Source organism: Pteropus alecto, unplaced genomic scaffold (assembly GCF_000325575.1).
Source record: "Pteropus alecto unplaced genomic scaffold, ASM32557v1 scaffold98, whole genome shotgun sequence".
In the NCBI taxonomy this organism is placed as follows: domain Eukaryota; kingdom Metazoa; phylum Chordata; class Mammalia; order Chiroptera; family Pteropodidae; genus Pteropus; species Pteropus alecto.
Window position 1 is genome coordinate 22,346,045 of NW_006443570.1, and position 19,366 is coordinate 22,365,410.

General features: G+C 41.8%; 2 protein-coding genes across 4 annotated transcripts in view; one reads left to right on the forward strand and one right to left on the reverse strand.

The window, feature by feature from the left end:
• Window positions 1-7,519, forward strand: part of SERPINF1 (serpin family F member 1) — a 10,338-nt gene extending 2,819 nt beyond the window's left edge. The window contains exons 2-8 of the mRNA XM_006925071.3: window positions 1,190-1,281; window positions 2,577-2,775; window positions 3,400-3,555; window positions 3,984-4,187; window positions 5,304-5,446; window positions 6,473-6,683; window positions 7,125-7,519. Of these exons, the coding sequence (XP_006925133.1) occupies window positions 1,198-1,281; window positions 2,577-2,775; window positions 3,400-3,555; window positions 3,984-4,187; window positions 5,304-5,446; window positions 6,473-6,683; window positions 7,125-7,384 (1,257 nt within the window). The 5' untranslated portion in view covers window positions 1,190-1,197 and the 3' untranslated portion in view covers window positions 7,385-7,519. The remainder of the gene's footprint in view (window positions 1-1,189; window positions 1,282-2,576; window positions 2,776-3,399; window positions 3,556-3,983; window positions 4,188-5,303; window positions 5,447-6,472; window positions 6,684-7,124) is intronic.
• The window catches only part of SMYD4 (SET and MYND domain containing 4), a 35,029-nt gene continuing 21,473 nt past the window's right edge, over window positions 5,811-19,366 (reverse strand). The window contains exons 6-11 of one of the 3 annotated variants that reach the window (XM_015599367.2): window positions 13,928-14,110; window positions 13,332-13,495; window positions 11,998-12,130; window positions 11,068-11,184; window positions 10,741-10,864; window positions 5,811-6,114 (exon numbers count right to left, since the gene is read on the reverse strand). In XM_015599367.2, coding sequence (XP_015454853.1) covers window positions 6,021-6,114; window positions 10,741-10,864; window positions 11,068-11,184; window positions 11,998-12,130; window positions 13,332-13,495; window positions 13,928-14,110 — 815 coding nt within the window. In that variant the 3' untranslated portion in view covers window positions 5,811-6,020. Of the gene's footprint in view, window positions 6,115-8,668; window positions 9,655-10,740; window positions 10,865-11,067; window positions 11,185-11,997; window positions 12,131-13,331; window positions 13,496-13,927; window positions 14,111-19,366 lie in introns of those variants that run through there. The other 2 variants (XM_006925072.3, XM_025041567.1) reach the window with 2 other exon arrangements.

A 19,366-nucleotide genomic window follows, 5' to 3' on the forward strand; every position in this document is an offset into this window, starting at 1 on the left:
TCAGGGGAGGCGAGAAGCAGGAAAAACATATTATAAATTCTTGACTTTGCAGTATGGATGGAGGGAAATCATGGACCAGTTAAAGGTCCTGGTTGCTGAGACACTGTCCCACTTTCTAACCAGAAGGCCTCTTGGAGGATCTTATCTGTGAATATCCTCAGCTCCCTTATTCCCTCTCATCCCCATATCCTGACTCCAGGGCCCAGGGGCCAGACCAGAGCTGGGTCAGAAGATACTGGGGAGGTGAAGGAGCTTGGGTGGTCTTACTAAATGGCAGGGTTGTTTAACCGGAAGGAAAGAAGGCCCTTGGGGTGTAAGAGCTATTTTTGAACTGGTAGGGAGAAGAAGACCTGGCTCTGTAGGTGAGAAGGGGACCCTGGCGTTCCAGTTGTAGTGACATGTTTTGGCTCAGGGACCACTGGAGAGCTCAACTGTCTCTAGCACTGGTGACTGCTATTAAGGCATTATCTAATTTAATCCTCATCACAATAGTTAAGAACTACTTGATTTCCATTTTACAAGAGAAGATATTGTGATTTAGAAAGCTGTTAAGACACAGAATTGAGATTTGAAACCAGGCTGTCTGACCCTAGACCCAGAACTCCTAATCATGAAAGTAAGAGCTCTTAACACAAAGCTGTCTGAGAAGGGAATGAGTCCTTCATGAGGCCACGGGTTCCAGGCCAGAGGAATTCAAGGAGTTTGAGAACTTCTTTGAGATAGCAAGGGCTGGACCGATGCCTCCGTTCTCTGTATTCTGTGATTCTACACGAGACATAGGTTCTGCCCCATTCTGTTACTAGACATTGCCCCAAATCCTATGTAATGAGCTGGTCTGGTGCCTCCAGGGAAAAGCCCTAGTGTGCACTTGTGCTATATCATATCTACACAAAGGAGCCCACTGCTGGGTCTTCACTGACCTGGAGCTTTAGGTCTGAAGGTGGGTCTCCTGACACAGACTATGGGGTGAAAGCACAGTTCACAATAGGACTGTGGGCCATGAGGCAGGTGGAAGGGTGGGGAATCGATGAGAGAGAGGGATCATCAAGCTGAGGGTCCACTTCTAGCCTGGGGAGGCTGGAGGGAAGGTGCCTGGTCCTGCCAATCTCCTGTTCCCTTCCCAGGGTGGCCTGGGTGGTGCAAGGTGGTGGGTGAGTGAAGCGGCCTGCCACCTCTCACTTTCTTGCAGGCCCCAGGATGCAGGTCCTCATGCTACTCCTTTGGACTGGAGCCCTCCTCGGGCACGGCAGCTGCCAGAACAACGCTGGCAGCCCAGAGGAGGTTAGTGGAGAGTGGGATGAGGAGGGGGCACGGGGACTTGAGCAAGCCGTCCCTCCTCAGCGGATACCCAGGTTCCAGGTCAGGCTCTGGCCTTTACACCTAGATAGGACCTTGGTTTCTCCATCAGCAAAACAGAGAAAATGTCTTGCCCTGCCTTTCAGAGAATATAGTGAAGACAAAAATAAGATTCAAAAAAAGTGAAAAGCACAGCACTCTCACAAACCAGGGTTGTCTTTTCAGTGAAGACCTTTTCTCATTACCTTGCATTATTGTGGGTCTCACTGAATGGGTGGTATTTTTGGATATTTGTTTCGATGTAAGAGCATGGAAAGGCCTCTTTCCTGTGCAGAGGGAGCACAGTGGGGTTGCAAAGGCAGATGCTGAGAAGCCTAATCTGTGACTGTAGAGGTGGAGGAAGTGACTGTCACATGAAGGGCCAGGGCAGCCAGGGCATCTTGGCTAGAGCCCTGGACTTTGTTGTGAGTTCTGAGTTTGAATTCTGGCTCTACCTCTCACCAGCTTTGTGGCCTTATACAAGTCACTTTTACCTGAGTCTGTTTCCTTATCTATAAAATGAGATTTAAAATACACATTCTTACAGAGCTATTGTGGCCAATCACTTATATTTCATTTACTGAATTCCTATTCTATAGGTGCTGGAGATGGGTGGAAATGTAAAAGACTCAGTTCTTGCCTTCAAGTAACTCAGTCTTTTGATATATTAGTCTTTTGGGTATCAAATACATCAATAAGTATGAAATGAAGTAACTCAAATGAAAAGAGCTAGCACAGAGCCTGGCACGTGGTGCGTAGTTAATACGTAAGTGGTGGTTGACTCTGAAAAAAAAGGTCAAAAAACAAAAAGCTTCCTTCAGATTAGGGTGACCAGGGAAAGTTTGCAGTGGAGGCGTTGATATCTGATCAGGGCATGACAGACAGGGAAATTAACAGGAGGGTCCAGAAAGAGACCTGGGAGCAGTAAGCAAGCCTGGGCTAGCCTGAGAACAGGGTTTCTTGGAAGAGGAGAAGGCTCCTTGCTTTTTTTTTTTTTTTCTTAAGTGTGTCACAGGCCTGAAGCTCACAGGTCATTAGTATTTAAACCTGGTCAGATAATCTCTCTTCTAGGCTGCTCTTCCCTAGCAGAGAGCTCCTGCGTGATCAGGGAGCACAACGTCATTCTAACCTTAGGCTAAACCTACCATACCCAGGTAGGGAGCCCGAAAAACAATCCCCCTCAAAGCCCCGAGACCAGTCATCCACCACTCATTTCCACTGGTTCTTGTACACAAACACAGGGCTCCCCGGCCCCTGACACCACAGGGGTGTCAGTGGAGGAGGAGGACCCCTTCTTCAAGGTCCCTGTGAACAAGCTCGCAGCAGCCGTCTCCAACTTCGGCTATGATCTGTACCGCGTGAGATCCAGCATGAGCCCCACTGCCAATGTGCTCTTGTCTCCACTCAGCGTGGCCACTGCGCTCTCTGCACTCTCGCTGGGTGAGTCCTGCTAAGGCAGAAAGCCCTAGAATCCTAGAGTTGCCATCTGGCCTCTCCACATCTATGGCTCTCTAAGCCCCAGAGACACTTCAACAGAGGTGTGCGGGGGAAGGGGGCCCAAGAGGTACTGAGACTGGCCTGAGTGGGAGGGAGCTGAGCACTGCTGATGCAGGTGTGTGGCTTCAGAACCACCTACTGACATGGTGACTTTGACACTCATTCATTCCTTAAATGAGTTTCTATTATGTGCCAGCCATTCTGCTAGGTTCTGGGGATATGCACATAAGCAGGCATGGTTTTTGCCCTCACTCAGGTCACAGCTTAGTTCACAGGGGACATTAATAAACAGGTAACTGCAAAACAATCTGGTAAATACTGTGATGGGAGAAGAACAGGGATTTGTACCCCTCACTCCCACCCTTCTCTCTCTAGGCCTGATGCTCTTAGCCTACTTTAGGAAAATCTCTATTTCTTCTGTTGCCTTCAAATTCCTTGCTCACCTAGAATGTCTCCAGTATCAAAAGACAAAAAGACTGAGGGTATAATGTCCCTGTCCTATAGTGGGAACTGGCCTGATTTGGGGCCTGATAGTTATAGAGGCCCATATCTTTGTCTCTCTGGCAGGAGCTGAACAGCGGACAGAATCCAGCATTCACAGGGCTCTCTATTATGACCTGATCACCAACCCAGACATCCACGGTACCTACAAGGAACTCCTTGCCTCCATCACAGCCCCTCAGAAGAACTTCAAGAGCGCTTCCCGAATCATCTTTGAGAAGAGTGAGTGTGCTAGTCTGGACTGCCTGAGGAGCGTGGGGCTCTATGCTTCATGGGGCAGTGGTGGGAGCAGGTCTTTCTAAACAGTGGGCCACATATATCCAGGACAGGCCTGGCACTGTTGGGCAGGAAGGGGCCCCATGAGCCCAAAGAGGATCAGAAAGAGGAAGTGGGCTGAGGGAGACAGTGGGAAGGGAGGGTCAGAGGAGGGCAGTAACATGAAGAGAAACAGCAGTGAGCAAAATGTGTAGTTCCCTGTCCAGCGCTGCTGGGGGAAGCTGGCACAAAGTCCTGGCAAGTCATCGGAAGTTGCCAGGCAGAAAGTCAGGGCCTGCTGAGTGGTAAATCAAAACTTAGGCCTGGCATGCTCTCAAAGAGGGGATGCTTGTTTAGCCCTCAGAGTACACTAACCCTGCTCCATTTCTTCCCAGAGCTGCGGATAAAATCCAGCTTTGTCGCACCACTGGAAAAGTCATATGGGATCAGGCCCAGAGTCCTGACCGGGAACTCTCGCTTGGACCTCCAGGAGATTAACAATTGGGTGCAGGCCCAGATGAAAGGGAAAATCGCTAAGTCCACAAAGGAATTGTCCAGTGAAATCAGCATTCTCCTTCTTGGGGTGGCTTACTTCAAGGGTAAGGGATTCTCTACTTCTCTTTTGGGTGGATGGTGAGTGTCAGATAGGGTGAGAATAGGGGAAGTCAAAGACCTAATTCAATAAGATCTCAGCGGTAAAGCCAGAGGAGGAGCTGAGAAATGTACTTGCCTGAGGGCTATCTGCTGTCATCTAATCCAAGGCAAATGTCTGATAAGTGCCTAAGAAGTATGAGGCTTGTGGAGAGAAGAAAGCACCACCACTCTTGTGCCTGTTTGGGGCCGGGGCCCTGTTAGATTTCTGGCTGGAGTCAGACAAGGGACAAAGCCCAGCTCCACCTTTACTGGCTGTAGAGCCCTGCACAAGCTTCATAGCCTTTCTGGGCCTATTTTCTCATCTCTAACACAGGGACAATACACTTATTTCAGAGGCACCCTTTCTACATCTTCTCCCATCATACAAGCTCAGCACTGTTCCCAGGACATAGCAGGTACTCGATAAACCACTGTTAGTTCTCTAACAACATTCTTTTAGGCTGTGGTGATGTGCCCAAGACTATTCCACAGGTCCAGTGTGAGGCCAATCTCAATCAGATAAGTCTTGGGTAGGATTTTAGGCAACTTCCCCTTAAAATGCTTTATAACCGCCTATCAGGCAATAGCAAGAACCTAAACTCCTGGAGAAAAGCCCTACTTGAAGCATTGATCTCCAGGAAGTGAAAGAAGCAGTTACAAACCAGCATGTTAAAAGGTCACGTTAAACTAAGGGAGCTTGGTCATCACCTTGCTGTGTGAGCATTGGCAAGTCACTCCACCTCTCTGGGCTTCAGTGCTTTTTCAGTTATGAGAGGGGTGATGAGATGTCAGGTTCCCTTCCAGCTCTGACCTCCTTTGATTCTGTTTCCCAGATACACCACTACAGAAGCGTTCATGTTAACTTTTCTCCCAGGCATCACAGAATTTGTGTAATCCAGGTGGTCAAATCAATAACATCAAAATATTTCCTTCTGAATTTACCTATTCCCTGATGTGTCAGGGCCTCTGACAATTAAGAGTCCTTTAGCCAGGCAATTTTCAACAATATACTTTGGTCTCACCGGGTCCCAATGCCTTTCTGGTCTCCCGGGGCTCAGGGCACTCCATTTGTTTCATTCCAGGGCAGTGGGTAACAAAATTTGACTCCAGAAAGACTTCCCTCCAGGATTTCCACTTGGATGAGGAGAGGACTGTGAGAGTCCCCATGATGTCAGACCCCACGGCCGTTTTACGCTATGGCTTGGATTCTGATCTCAGCTGCAAGGTCTGTAGGAGAGGGATGAGTCGTGGGTGGGTGGAGAGGACAGACAGTGTGGAAACACCTTTGAGATCTGATAGCTGTCTAAATTTTGCCTGCTGTGTTACTTTAGGCAAGTGAACAGCTTCTCTGAGTCTTTTTTTCTTAAAGGTGGATAGTTGTCCAAACTTACCCTTTCAGGGTTTGTTGTAAGAATTAATAAGGAAATGGGAGATGGGCCTTCCAGATTGGGCACTCAAATGTTGGTGTTTTGTTGTCTTTCTTTCTTTCCTTCTTTCTCTCTCTTTTTTTTTTCCTTTGGTGGGGGGAGAACTTTTATTTCTAGAATTCAAAGACAAACTTTCAAAAACTGTCACAAACTCCAAACTGCTTACATTCTAAAATCTTTTAATTTTAAAAGAAGTCAGTAGTTGTTAACCTTTTTCTTTGGGATTCTGACAAAGCACCTGAAAACACTCAAAAGGAATGCCATCTAGGCACACACATGCATTTCTGTACATAATTTCAGGGGCTGTTGGGGCCCCTACCACCATTTGTCCCATGGACCTTAGATTAAGAACCTCTGCTCAAAGGATCCATTTTATTGCGGCTTCTGTGTCATTGTGCCCAACACTCCCATTTCTAGTCCAGGGCTCCATATGTAACAGATGATCAGTAACTGTTGGCAGATAAACCTTGGGAGGAAACAGACCTGGAATTCAATTCTAACTCCTTAGAACCACAGGAAAAAATTCTTTCATCAGATAACTTCAGTTGGTATTATGCCAAGATAAGAAAGGATATCAGTCAACTCTTTTAAGGAACATCAGTAGAGGTCTTGCTTCCAGAAAGCAATATCCTAGAGGGACGACTGTTGAATACATTAGGGGCTGGAGAAAGCAAAGCCAGGGCCCCACCATAAGAGAGAAGGCAGCTGGGGTGTGTGTGTGCGCGTGTGTGTGCGTGCACGTGTGCGCGCATGTGAACCTATACCTAGGCTCCTGGGCCCCAAAAGACTAACCCATGTGGTTTCTTTTTCCTCTGTTGTTACAGATTGCCCAGCTGCCCTTGACCGGCAGCATGAGTGTCATCTTCTTCCTGCCTCTGAAAGTGACCCAGAATTTGACCTTGATAGAAGAGAGCCTCACCTCTGAGTTTATTCATGACATAGACAGAGAACTGAAGACTGTTCAAGCAGTTCTGACTGTCCCTAAGCTGAAGCTGAGTTATGAAGAAGAAGTCACTAAGTCCCTACGGGAGACGAGTATGTCTGCAAGACCCCTTTGCTCTTGGGGTGGGTGGGGTTGAATCTTTGAGCCTTCTACCTTGCTAAGCAGAACTCAAAGGCTCCATGACTTTGTAGGAAGACTATCGATGAGTCTTTAATTCTAATACATAGTGTTGAAAGGGAGGATTGAACTTCCCTTCCTTATCAGACTCATTCCTTAGCCCCATGAGCATACATCCTATAACAGGAACTCAGAACACTGCCTCTCAAGACAGGTTTGTTGACCTGGTTTCTAATATTAACCTCGCTTGCTGTGTGCTCTTGAGCAAGTCATTTAACCCTTAACCAGCCCAGAGCCCTACATACCTCACAGCTTACTTACGTCCTTGAATCAGGAATTAAGATTTAGAATTGTATTCTTCCTTGGAGTGTTGGATAAGTCAAGGTTTTAATGGAAATCTCTCTCAACCTCTGCAGAGCTGCAATCCTTGTTCGATTCACCAGACTTCAGCAAGATCACAGGCAAACTTATTAAACTTACTGAAGTGGAACATCGAGCTGGCTTTGAGTGGAATGAGGATGGGGCAGGCACCATCCCCAGCCCAGGGATCCAACCTGCGCGCCTCACCTTCCCCCTGGATTATCACCTTAACCAACCTTTCATCTTTGTACTGAGGGACACAGACACAGGGGCCCTTCTCTTCATAGGCAAAATTCTAGACCCCAGGGGCACTTAATGCTCCAGTTTAATGTTCAAATACCCTAGAAGAAAACCCTAGAGGGACAGCAGATTATACATTACATGAAGGCTGCCCCTATAATGTTTCAATGTATACTTTGCAATAAAAGTGCTTTATCCTTAACTTTTGTTACCCTGTTCCTCCTCCTATTCTGAGCTATATTAAATTTAATATGAAGATAAATAACCTTTTAGGAATTTGCTGGTCCTGTACTTATAGCCTGGGCCTATCTAAACTCTGAAAAAAGTTACTATTTATAAGGACTTTTAGTTATCTGCATTGTATAAGGCAGGGACTGATTCTCTGCCCTGGAGTGTTTACACCAGGACCACTAATCCCCCTCGGAGGGCATTTGGTGCCTCCACAATCTTAAATAAACCAGACTTCAGGTTTTAATGAAAGCACAGATATGCACCTAGTCAAGCTAATGTCACCTGACAACACAGAAGGATAACACATGGACAGATAAGGGAGGTAATTTATAACTTCAGAATATAATTATTTTATAAAGCATTTAAAGAAAGCTCTCAAGTACACATAAAATGAGACTTGACATGTAAAAATTCTAAACATATTCCTTTTAAGGAAGTATGCCTATTTTACAAAGTACAACAGGACCTTTTTCAGGAACGTGAAACACGTCAAGTGTTTGGAACAGAATAACTACAAAATTATCCACAGGACAAAATTTTTCTTCTTGAAAAAGTTAGCTCTACCAAAGAAATCTCACTGGCCACTGCCTTGCCAGAGTGAGTTAGCAGAAAGGAAAACAAATGAGATTCTGCCGGCCCTTCATTCAAATGTTTGAGTACAAACTCTGTTCCAAATACTCAACTTCCTGAAAAGCTTCTGCCAGGAATCTTCAGGGCTATTCATTTCCTGATTATAATGCCGTGGCAACCAATGGGCACTTCTCATGCACAGTCAGGGTCGGCTACCTCTCAAAGCAGTGTGGACCTGGTGTTCTTTTCCACTATCTCATCTGAACCACTTGGCCACCAGGGTTCAGAGCCAGAGCGTCTCCCAGCCTTCTGAACAGAATGAGGCCTAAACTGTTGCTACACATCTAGGTAGAAGAGCACTATAACCCTTACCTCTGTCTCTTAAGTTTGAAACCACAAGCAGTAATGCCCTACCCTCAGCATCTTCTGAAGTTTTTTCCCTCCTTACTTGGTACTTATGCAATCTGTATTTTATTTGCCAGCTTGGGGAGGTCTAGTAGGAAAAAAGTCATCTCTTTTCAGGCTTGCTAATAAACAGAACTCAGACAGGAGGCACATGTGATAATAAAGTCATTGCTATAAGCTTGATTTTATTAGTATTTTGGTCAGTGAGTCTCCCAAGAGTACAGAATGAAAGCCAGATAATAAGGACTGGAAAACTGGCAGAAAACAAATTTAGAGTTGCCATCCAAGGAAAAAATTTCTCGACAATAGAATAGCCCCATATTTATTTTTCTATTCATATTTTATATTCCACCAGTTTTAACAAAGGATTTGAGGAAGCTAGATATCATAAATGAAACTGTGTCTCTAGAGGTAAGGAGCCTCGCTGATCTTGCTTTATAATTATTTTTCAATTACAATACAACTACTAAGAGTTTAAGCTCCCATTGGAGTGGTACACAACATTTCATTACTACTAGAAACCATAGGAATGTTCCAGGGAAACAGACTATCATCATTTAGTGAGGTGGCGTCTAGCCAAAACCCCAGGCTAACATCCAGATGCCTGCAGATGAGCTAAAATTCCTTTTAAAGGGCCTACGCTCTCCAGATACTAGTTTTAAGTCTTTTCTGAGAACTGGGAGTTTTTACTAGAGGACAGTTAACTATTTCAAGAAACATTCATCAAAATAATAGGTGAACATATCTCCAACTGCAATGCTTTCCAAGTCCTCCCCACTCCTCATATACTAGGCATGTGACTGTCAGGCAAGTCCTGTATTTCCTGGTGACAGCTCAATTGCAACAGAATCCCTCTAATTCATCTTCTACTGGGTCCTTTCTTGTGGATCAAAGTCTCCTTGGGACCCTACACTGAAGGCCCCACAGGGATGGGCGGCAAGTCCAATAAACAGGATTTCATCTTTTGTAGCTCCTGGATCTCGTCATTCCAAGGGCCATAGTGCACCAACAGAACCTTTTCTGCCTTTTGTATTGTGTTCAGAGCTTCAGGTATTGCAAACCTGAACCAAAGGAGATGAGGGGAGTGAATTCACTCATTCAGTCAAGCAAACCTTAACTGAGTGAGGGCCTACTCACACCCTGTGAAAAATATAAAGTAGAACATTTTTGTCTTCAAGGATCTTACAGACTAGAAGGGCAAATAAGAGAACTTTCACAAATACAATGCAAGGCAGAGTTTGAGAACCAAGTTATGAAAAAAAGTATAGTTTCCAGGATCCTGAGAAATAGGAAAATCTCAAAGCATTACTCATATATTTACCCCAAGGTTTACTCAGGAGTCTTCATCTTAGGGTAACCAAGTCAATCCCTGATCTAACCTCTTTGTCTCCTTCTCTGATCAAATGGACTGTCTCTATGTCTCAGGTACCAGGTCCACCCATCATTCATAATCATAGGATCAAGCTTCAAACACTTTCTCATACCAATATACACTAATGGCAGCTTTTTCAAGGCTGGAGGTATTCCATCCAGAAATACTGAAATTAGGGCCTCCCAATGATTTCAGCTGCAAAAGTGGATGAGGCATCAACTCATTACTTTTAACCTCTCCTTTTAACCTTCCATTTTACCTTTAAAGCATGGTTCTTTCCTTTTAACCTTTAAAGCAGGGTTTTTCAACCTTGACACCATTGACCTTTGGGGCTGGACAATTCCTAGCTGTAGGGGCTGTCCTGTGCATTGTAGGATGTTTAGCAGCAACTCTGGTCTCACTCTGAGTCATGATAATCAAAAATGTTGCCAGACATTGCCAAGTGCCCCCTGGGGGGCAAAATTACTCTTGGTTGAAAGCAACTGCTTTAAAAGGAACAGGACTAGGGAGAAGGGAGAGTCCCTGGAGCTGAGGGTGCTGAGAATGAGAGTGCCAAGGGAGTGTAACCAAGGAGGACTGAGAAGAACTGCTATGATGTGGGTGGTGGGGATGCTTGGCAGTTCTCCCTGGGAAACTCCCTTCAGAGCTAAGAGCTTTACTCATATCCCTCAGGAGGAAATTCTAAAGCTTCAAGTTTGTCAGCAAAACAGAAGGAAAGGATCTTAATGGGGAAATAAAGAAGTTTCAACATGCTTGAAAGCACCATAGAAAAAAAGTAATATACAGAAGAGCCTAATAAAAGATAGAACAGTATGTAGCCTGGCGAAGTGCTAGGAAACAAGAGAAAGACTTACCCATTGAAAAAGATTTGGGCCAGTTTGAAGAGCTCATGGCCCATTTCAACACTGGATGGCCCATGGCGAACCTCAACCACGTGGAGGCTCTTCTGGAGATGGGCAGCTGACTTTTGCCAGTCCCCTGTAAAGAAAGAAAAATCTTGTTCCAGAAAAGAACCGCAATCAACTGTGGCTGAACATTTTCACGGTGAAGAAAGCTAAATGGAAGGGAGAGTTGCTTCAGTTGAAAGACTAAGAGATAACCAACCAGATGAGGCCAGGGTCATAACCATCACACAAGGCAAAATTGTTCCCCAGAGCCAAAAATGAAGACACATGCCATACCTAAAGCAGCATAGGCCTGGGCCAGGTCATCCTCAATTTCTCCCACCACACTGTGTTCCGCAGGCAGGAAGCTCTCAGCATCATACCGGCACCCCAACAACAGCTGAATGGCTTGCTCTATCAATTCAAAGGAAAGTGGCCTCATTATAGACCCAAACCCAGCCCTAGAAATGAGAACACAGCTCTTAAATTCTATATTAGTCAGGCTGAATGTGGAAACTTCACTTTGTCTCCTTGGGTTGTGACCAACCCACAATGTTTGTTCCAATAAAGCTTTTGTGCCCTTATGTTTTCTCTTTCAATACAAAGAGGTGCTGGGTGAGGGCTCCCCACGTTTACTGAGTTTCTACTTGCGGTCATTATTTCCCTTGACTTGGAAAGCTAAGCTAAAGGTCAACTTTCATAAAGTAGGGTAAATAAATTCCCATGACATCAAGCTCTAAGGCAGACTTTTCAAGGGTGACGAGGGATTCTAAAACTCCTTCTCTGAAAAAAGCAGGATACTTTTATCCATTGGGCACAGGCCCCATTGCTCTCTAGAAGACAGATGAGGCTCTAATGAGGGCAGAACAATCTCTCTAGGAAATTAGGTCATTTGGCCTCGGAATTAAAATAAATGACACTGAATTTCTTGATATCCACAAAGATCATGGATCTCAAGGATAACACTTTAGTTATATGGGATACTCTAACTTAGCTATCTGATGCATGAAAACTATGGCTTAAATCATCTCCGCTGGTTTCAAGGACACCACAGAAATTGAGCTGGTTAGGGTTTGGTCTCCTTGGCCTACACAGCCATCTTGTGGCTGTCATGGGGATAATTAAATTTAATTCTTAAGTCAATTCTTAGTATCCTTGAGTCCAAGGTGATATCTGAATGAATAAAAGAGAAGGGGCTGGAGGACCAAAGCAAGGAGCCAGTCTCACCTAGTTTACCATTTTTGAGAAGCTTCTGGGCCATCTTAATCTGCTGCTGAAGATCCTGTAACTGAGAGACTAGGCGATCCCTGCTCACTGCTTCTGTACAAGATGTGTTGCCGCAGCTCAGCACGTCATCTCCCTGTGGAAGTCAGTTTTATCTTTATTTCTATACCAGAGTCGGTTAGCAATACTGACATATGCTTATATCATAAGGTCACTCCATAGCTTCTAACCTTATAAGGGGAAAGAGACTCCTGTGATAATATAACCTGACCAAAGCCTGATTGAATCTGGTTTGACAGCAGCAATTCTAATGAAAGCAGCAACCAATTTCCCCGAGATTTAATTTTTACAACCAAAATTAAACTGGTACAGTTCACGATTTTTTCCAGCTCTATATCCCTTCTTGCATCTCTCTTTGGGGCCAGGACTTTGACAGACACATTTCTAGTGGTTCTGAAAAAGCCATGAGAAAACTAATAGGAAAAGATGCTAGGTGAGGCCTCCCCCCATTTAACTTTGGGTTTGTAACTTTAGCTTTCCAACAAACCAGCTCTACATTCCACTTACAGTTCCCCTAAGAATACTGTATTCCCTGGCAGAAGAGAAAATCACTGAGATAGATATTTGCTGTTTATTAAATGCCAGTATCTATGCCCTCATTTGCCAATAGCAACCTGATTTCTCCTGAGGATCCTCTCCCACCCTCCCATAGTCAAGTGCTGGTAGCTGAGGGGGTGAACATGTGGCTCAGATCTGGCCTATTCCTCTGGCCCAAATGGCTGGAAGAAAACTATTTGCTTTCATTTTCCTCTAGCCACAAGTATCTGGTCATTGAAATTCAAGAACAGTTTTGCGCAGACCGCTGTTAGACCAGAGCATGTTTTTGGCCATCTTGCCACAAGAGGGAAGTCTGTCTGAGGATGGGGCTAACAGAGAAAATGGAGCTGAGGGAGGTAGAGAGAAAAGTTGGGTCTTGGTGATATTACGAGCCCTTGCATCAAATTGTAACTGAAGTACTCCTATCTTAGGACCTTTTAGTGATTTACTTGAGCAAATAAATTCCCAGTCTTTTTTTCCCCGCTTAAGCCAGTTTACGTGGGAATTTCTGTTATTTGCTCTTGCAAATTTTTCTCTTGAAAAATTATTAAGTCTAACCTTTCCCTGTGTTTCCTGCAGAGAGTAAATCAATGAGTGAGGAAGGTGGGATGAAAGGAAAGAGAGAGTACAGCTCTCAGCACCTATAAGCCCAGATGGCTTCTTCCTAAAGATTTATGGCCTTTGCCTGGATAACTGAACTCCAGGAGAAATCAGGAAGAGAAGGGAGAAGAGAGATTCACCTGCATGAGTGTTCTGCAACGGTTACAACAGAATGCTTCCCACTTGGACCCTGTAGTGGTTCTGTGCTTCTCATTTTGACAAGCTGGACAATTGCAGTCAAAGAAATACTGAGATCTCAGCTTCTGTTGCCTTTCAGCAGCACCCATCCTGCTCTCGTGAGGCCCTGCAGTGAGATCACACTTGGCCAATATTTAAAGCAAGAGAGAGTCAAGCATTACGTTAAAAAATTCAGCTTAGGAGAGGGTCTGGTCAGTTATTCATCATGTTACAGGTACCCTTTTACTCAAACATTTGTGGAACTAGATATAGAAATAAACTTCCAAGTTGTAGGAACAGGCAGAAAAAGAAGCTGAAAAGTTGTTCCTAACTCATTTTCAGAATACAAAGTTTGTGGGAATTAAGCAGTGGCATACATGATAGTTTAGACAACAGGGCCCAGTAAGAAGGCTTTTTTTCCCTCCTAAGTGTGCACTGCCTCTTCTAAGAAACAAACACTGGACAGGTGAAGGCACCTGCCCAGTTGTTTGCTCATTCTAATTCACCCTGTCCTTTTCTGCTGGACAAGAGAAGGCAGTAGCGAGGAAGGATGGCTCACCATAGCAGTGGAGAATCTCTTGCCCTTTTCCAATTTGCACTGATGCCCGAACGGTGGCGACAGTGCTAATGAAGGACACGCTGGTGTTGGGGCTGCAGGAATGGTTCAGAAGGCTGACAACAGGGAAGATGCCTGTGGCAAGGCGAACCTGCTTGCTGTTGGTAATGATGTTCTCTTTAGATTCTGAAAATGCAAGAAGAAAAAGGAAAAATGTGTCAGGACATTAGTCCTGGTCTCACCATCCATTCCTCAGGAGATGAGCTGGGCAATTGGGCCTGCAGCCCATCTGAGTCACAGCCCCACAGCCGGATCCATTATAAATCAGATGGAACATGACTCACAACAAACTCTGGTCCCCAGGAAGCAAAGCAAATGAACACACAAAAAGTCCACCAGAATCCTAGAACCTAACAATTGTGTCTCAATACCACAAAAAAACAAAGATTAAAATTTATAAAAAATAATAAAAAAGGAATTATCAGTAGAGAGCTTTCTAGGCAGACAGTTTCATAACGTTCTTAAGGACACAGAAACCAGAGTATCTGCTGAGGTTATTTTCCAAAGATTTTTATAGTTTAAGTTCTTTTGTTTATCTGGTCTTTGGTTGGTTAACAGAACAAGTAATCTAATTACTACTCCAAACTAAACAGGATTATATATTTAACAAAATCAATAGTTCTTGTGCTTACCTGCTCGTTCTGTCCTTTGTCTCGACTTTATGGAAAATCAGTAAGCAGTATTTCTTATTGAAAAAAAAAAAACTCAACTCTGGACTAGCTTTATTTAAGATAGTCTCATGTCCTAAACAATCTCTTATTTGAAACACAATTAACCAGCAATTTATCTATGTGATTGAATATTAGGAAGGAAAAAAAAGCCTTCTAAGCAGCGAGGCTATTTTTGCACCACAGCTCATTCACTTATCTTCACATGTGAGTTCTTTTACTCTTTTGCAGGCCTACTTGCTCTTATTTTAGCCACAGTTCTAACTGGCTTGGTTATTCAGTTTCTCAGCCCACAAGAGTCCAGAAACTGAATAAGAAACAGGTGATAGGCTGGAGAAGGAGGCAAAAAACTTATACAAGAATAACAACAGCCTTAGAATAAACAAAAACACTGCACTACTCAAATTTTACTACAACTACAACATTTCACTTAACCAGAGGTTCCTAAGACTGATAGTATATCTGCATGGGTTTTTGTAATAGCTATACATATCTCAGCAACATGCACAACAGAGATAAGCTGGAGCATCCAGAAAGGCTTAAATTGTGTTCAGTGGCCTTGGTTATATGAGGAAATTGTATTTCCAGCAAAACTGGATAAATATGAAAGATATTGGTACTTAAAAGGAAACTTTCAGTTTTCTGGAAAACTGAAAAAGCATCAGATAATTGTGGTATCGCTGTAGATGCAAAGAATCTCAATACACTAATTTCTAAAGAAATAATGTAGTCTCGGTACAAAGATAACGAATAGAGAAAATATCATGAACTATCATGTGAAAATGTTCTAGAAAGGAAAACATGAAATATATGAATAATATTGTCTCTCTGAAGACCATTCTATTATCGTTGCTATGGAGGACAAGAATAGAATATATAAAATTCACAGAGAATCCAAATGACTCAATTTTAGTCAACAATTCTACAAATTGTATTGAAATCTTTCATCAGAGCTTCTCCTAAGTGCTTAACAGATTTTAGTTTCCTCCCCCTCTTTGTCTAATGTCTCCCTTCTGGTATACGTGCTAATGAGCAGTGAAAATGCTAAAAGGTAGGCAGCAGGAAGGAGCAGTACAGGGCACGAACAGTTTGTGGTCTGAATAATCAGGCTCCGCATAATTAAAAGTTGACTTGCATTCCCAACTACTGATAACTGGCAATTTATATTAGAACAGCTGCTAAGATTTTCCCAGAAAAAATCATCACAATACAGTGAGTAATGTCAGCTTCGTGAATTATTTATAGGTTATCTTCTAACAGAAGTAGGCCTAGGAACTGAATGGGGTATATCAGAGTTAAGTCTTTAATTATTTCTAAAAAATTAAGTATTGATTTAAAAAAAATATTCAATATTTTGCATTAGTCATCTATTAGTAGAGATAATAGAAAGTGAGAGTATGTATGTATGCACCTTATCAATCAAATTTAATGTGACATTTTATGCATAAAAAAGAGGGAACAGTTTTTTGTTTTTACCAAAAGTGTACTTTGCCAATATCCCAAGTGCATTTAAAATGGGATTCAAGTAAAGAAAAAAAGATTTATTCACAATACTTCCAGAATATATCTATTCTGGTAGATATTTTACAAAACAAGAAATCTGTGTGTATATCAAATGATCAAAGACCCAAACTGAAGGTAGATGTCTTGGTTGTTGAAGAGTGAAAGCAAAGGGTAGTGAATTGATCTGAACCTACACAGAACCTCACTAAGCCTTGTTATGACATGAATCCAGATACATCATGTGCATTCCCACTGAGATAGAACCACACAAACTAAGGTCTAGAATATTATCAGTGGCTAATTCTGTCCCTTAAGTACCAAAGACAGATTTCTGAGGAACTTTGATTAAATAGGATTTTTTCAAAGATAATAACATACATTTTTACGAGTTTTTGTCAAAGTCTATCCTAGTTAACACTTTAATCCTTCTTCTGTGCTACTAATGAAACAGCTGCTAATGAAATTCAATGAGAATACTAAATTAGGAGTTGTTGGAACCCCAAAGAAATATTAAAAAGGGATATGACAAGATTAGAAATATGAGCAGACTAAAACAAAATTAGATTAAAATAAAAAATGAAAGTGAACATTGCTGGCGGGCGTGTAACTGGTAGAACTTTCCTGGAGGGAAATTTTGCAATATGGATCAAGTGCCTTAAAAATATTCATATAAAAAATGTTTGAATCGTTTGAATTATTTTTATTATTTAAAAAAACAAATTAAAATTCCAAAAGGAACACATAGTAGTCAGAAAAAATTTTAAACTGAAAATTATAGAGAAAATAATAGTCAAGTACAAGCCTATCATCCAGGTATATCATATTGGTACATTTTCCTGCAGTCTTCTTTCTAGCCTACCTATGGAAATTTTGACATAATTGGCAATATGGAGCACAGAGTGATTTGTAAGTTACTTCTTTTCAGTTAATATACCTTGGCCATTTCCTTACATCCTAACTTAAAATGCATATAATAATAAAAACAACCACCAAACCAACAAAGCAATGTTGCAATTCTGATAGGCAAAAATGGTTATCTTGTTTCAATTACTAGAGAAAGGTCAGACCAGACCACCTTCATTATTTCTGTTAAAATGCTTGCTTATGTACATTTTTAATAGCTTTACTAAGATATAATTTATCTACCATAAGATCACCTATTTTAAGTGTACTAATTCAATGGATTTTTTTGAAATTTATATAACTTGTGCAATCATTATCATAATCCAGTTTTAGAACATTTTCATCACTATGGATATTTTGAAAAGATTTTAAGAGTTGTATAGATGCTAGCAACATTCTCTCATTTTGTCATTCAAATTTTAATTTTTGATTATGAGTTTCTGGAGATAGAGAGAGTTAAAACAGCAACTATTTCATTCACTTACAATGCTGTGCGCCAGCAACTGCCTGAGCTCAGCTGAACGTTTTTCTGCTGGTTTTGCCTGAGATTACTCTTACGATTGCGTTCATTTGGCACATGGTTTTTTATCCTCAAGGAGGTTAGCCGGGCTTGTTCAGATGCCCACATTATCATTTTAAGATGACAATGGAAGCTGCAAGGTCTCTTACAGCTAAGATTCAGAAATCACATAAGGTCACTTATACTGCATTCCATTGGTCAAAGTAAGTTACAGGGCTAGCCCAGATTCAAGGGTAGGGGAAAGATTACCCCACCTCTTCATGGGAGAAAAAGCAATGTCAAGTTGCAAAGGGACAAACATACAGGGATGGGAGAAATCGTTGGGGTCATTTTTGTAACTAATCTTCCCCAGAAGCCTGGAGGTTCATCCAGTCCTCTCTTTTATCTTTATGAGAATACTGAGACACTCAGACATTAAGCGACCTGACCAAGTTCATACTGAGAGTTAGTGGTACATCCGGAATGGCAACTCAGTCCAATGTTTTAATTTCTTCAAGCATCTTTCACCTATATTCTCTATATTCTTTACTGATTATAGTGTTTTGAAATTTGGTATTCAGGTTAAATGTAGCTATCTTTTAATTTCCTAAATTTGGTTTTATATACTTTAGAAAGCTTCTCTCACCCTAAGACTATATAAATGTTCACTCATCTTTTTCTAGATATTTTGTGGCTTAATTTAAAAATATTTAAATAAGAATCTAATACTTTTGAGGGCTATCATATCAGTACCATACTGTTTTTAATTATTGTAATTCATAGCTGATATGAAATCTGATAGTACCAAGCCCCTTCAATACTCTTTAAAACAAAATGGCTATTCTCATCCCCTTTTTCAGGATGAACTTTAGAATCATTGTCAAATTCCAAGAAAAATCTAATTGTGATTCTGTCTGAAACTGCATTAGACTGACTAGGTTAATGTGGGGAAACTGCCATTTTTATAGTTTTCAGTCTTTCCATCTAAGAACATGGCACGTCTCCACATTTATCCAAGCCTTCTTTCATATCCCTCCAAATTAAAATACTCTTGCACTTCTGGGAAAAAAAAACCCTACTTGGTCATATTATTATTCCTTTAATAAACTGCTGGATGTGATATGGCAGGGATTTACTCAGGGTTTATATATCTATAGTTACAAGTGAGATTGGTCTATAGCTTTTATTCTTGGCTTTGCAAAATGAATGGAAGAGAGTTCTAGGTTCCCCCATGCCTTGGCACAGTTTATATTGCATAAAATGGATCTGCCTTTGAAAGATTTTTTTCTTTTCTTCTTTATTTTTTAAAAACGTGGCTAAATATGCTCCTTAAAAGTTTCAAAGAACAAGCATGGAAAAGAGTAGATCTGGCTTGTTTTTCTGGAAATATTTTGGTAATTTAAAACATTTCTTCTACAATTACTAGATTTTTGAAGTTATTTTCTCCTGGAAAAATTTAGGCAATCTACATTTTTCTGTAAAGTTGTTTACTTAATATTTTCAAATTCAATAGTTTAAAATTATATTGTTTTCTAAAAAGTTAAAAATGAATTTATATGATTGGCTCTATCTCCTTCATTGTTCTTAATTTTGTGGAATTTTTTCCAACCTAGAACTCTCTTCCATTCATTTTGCAAAGCCAGAGTACAATTTAACAGTATTTATTTTTATCATGGTGACATTAGTTAACGAAATACAGTAAGTTTTTTATTTTTGTATAAGAAATTCTCTGCACTGAAATATATCAAACTTAGCTCTCAGAAACATAGAGATTGTACAGTAAATACAGTAAATACTGTGCCAAGGCAC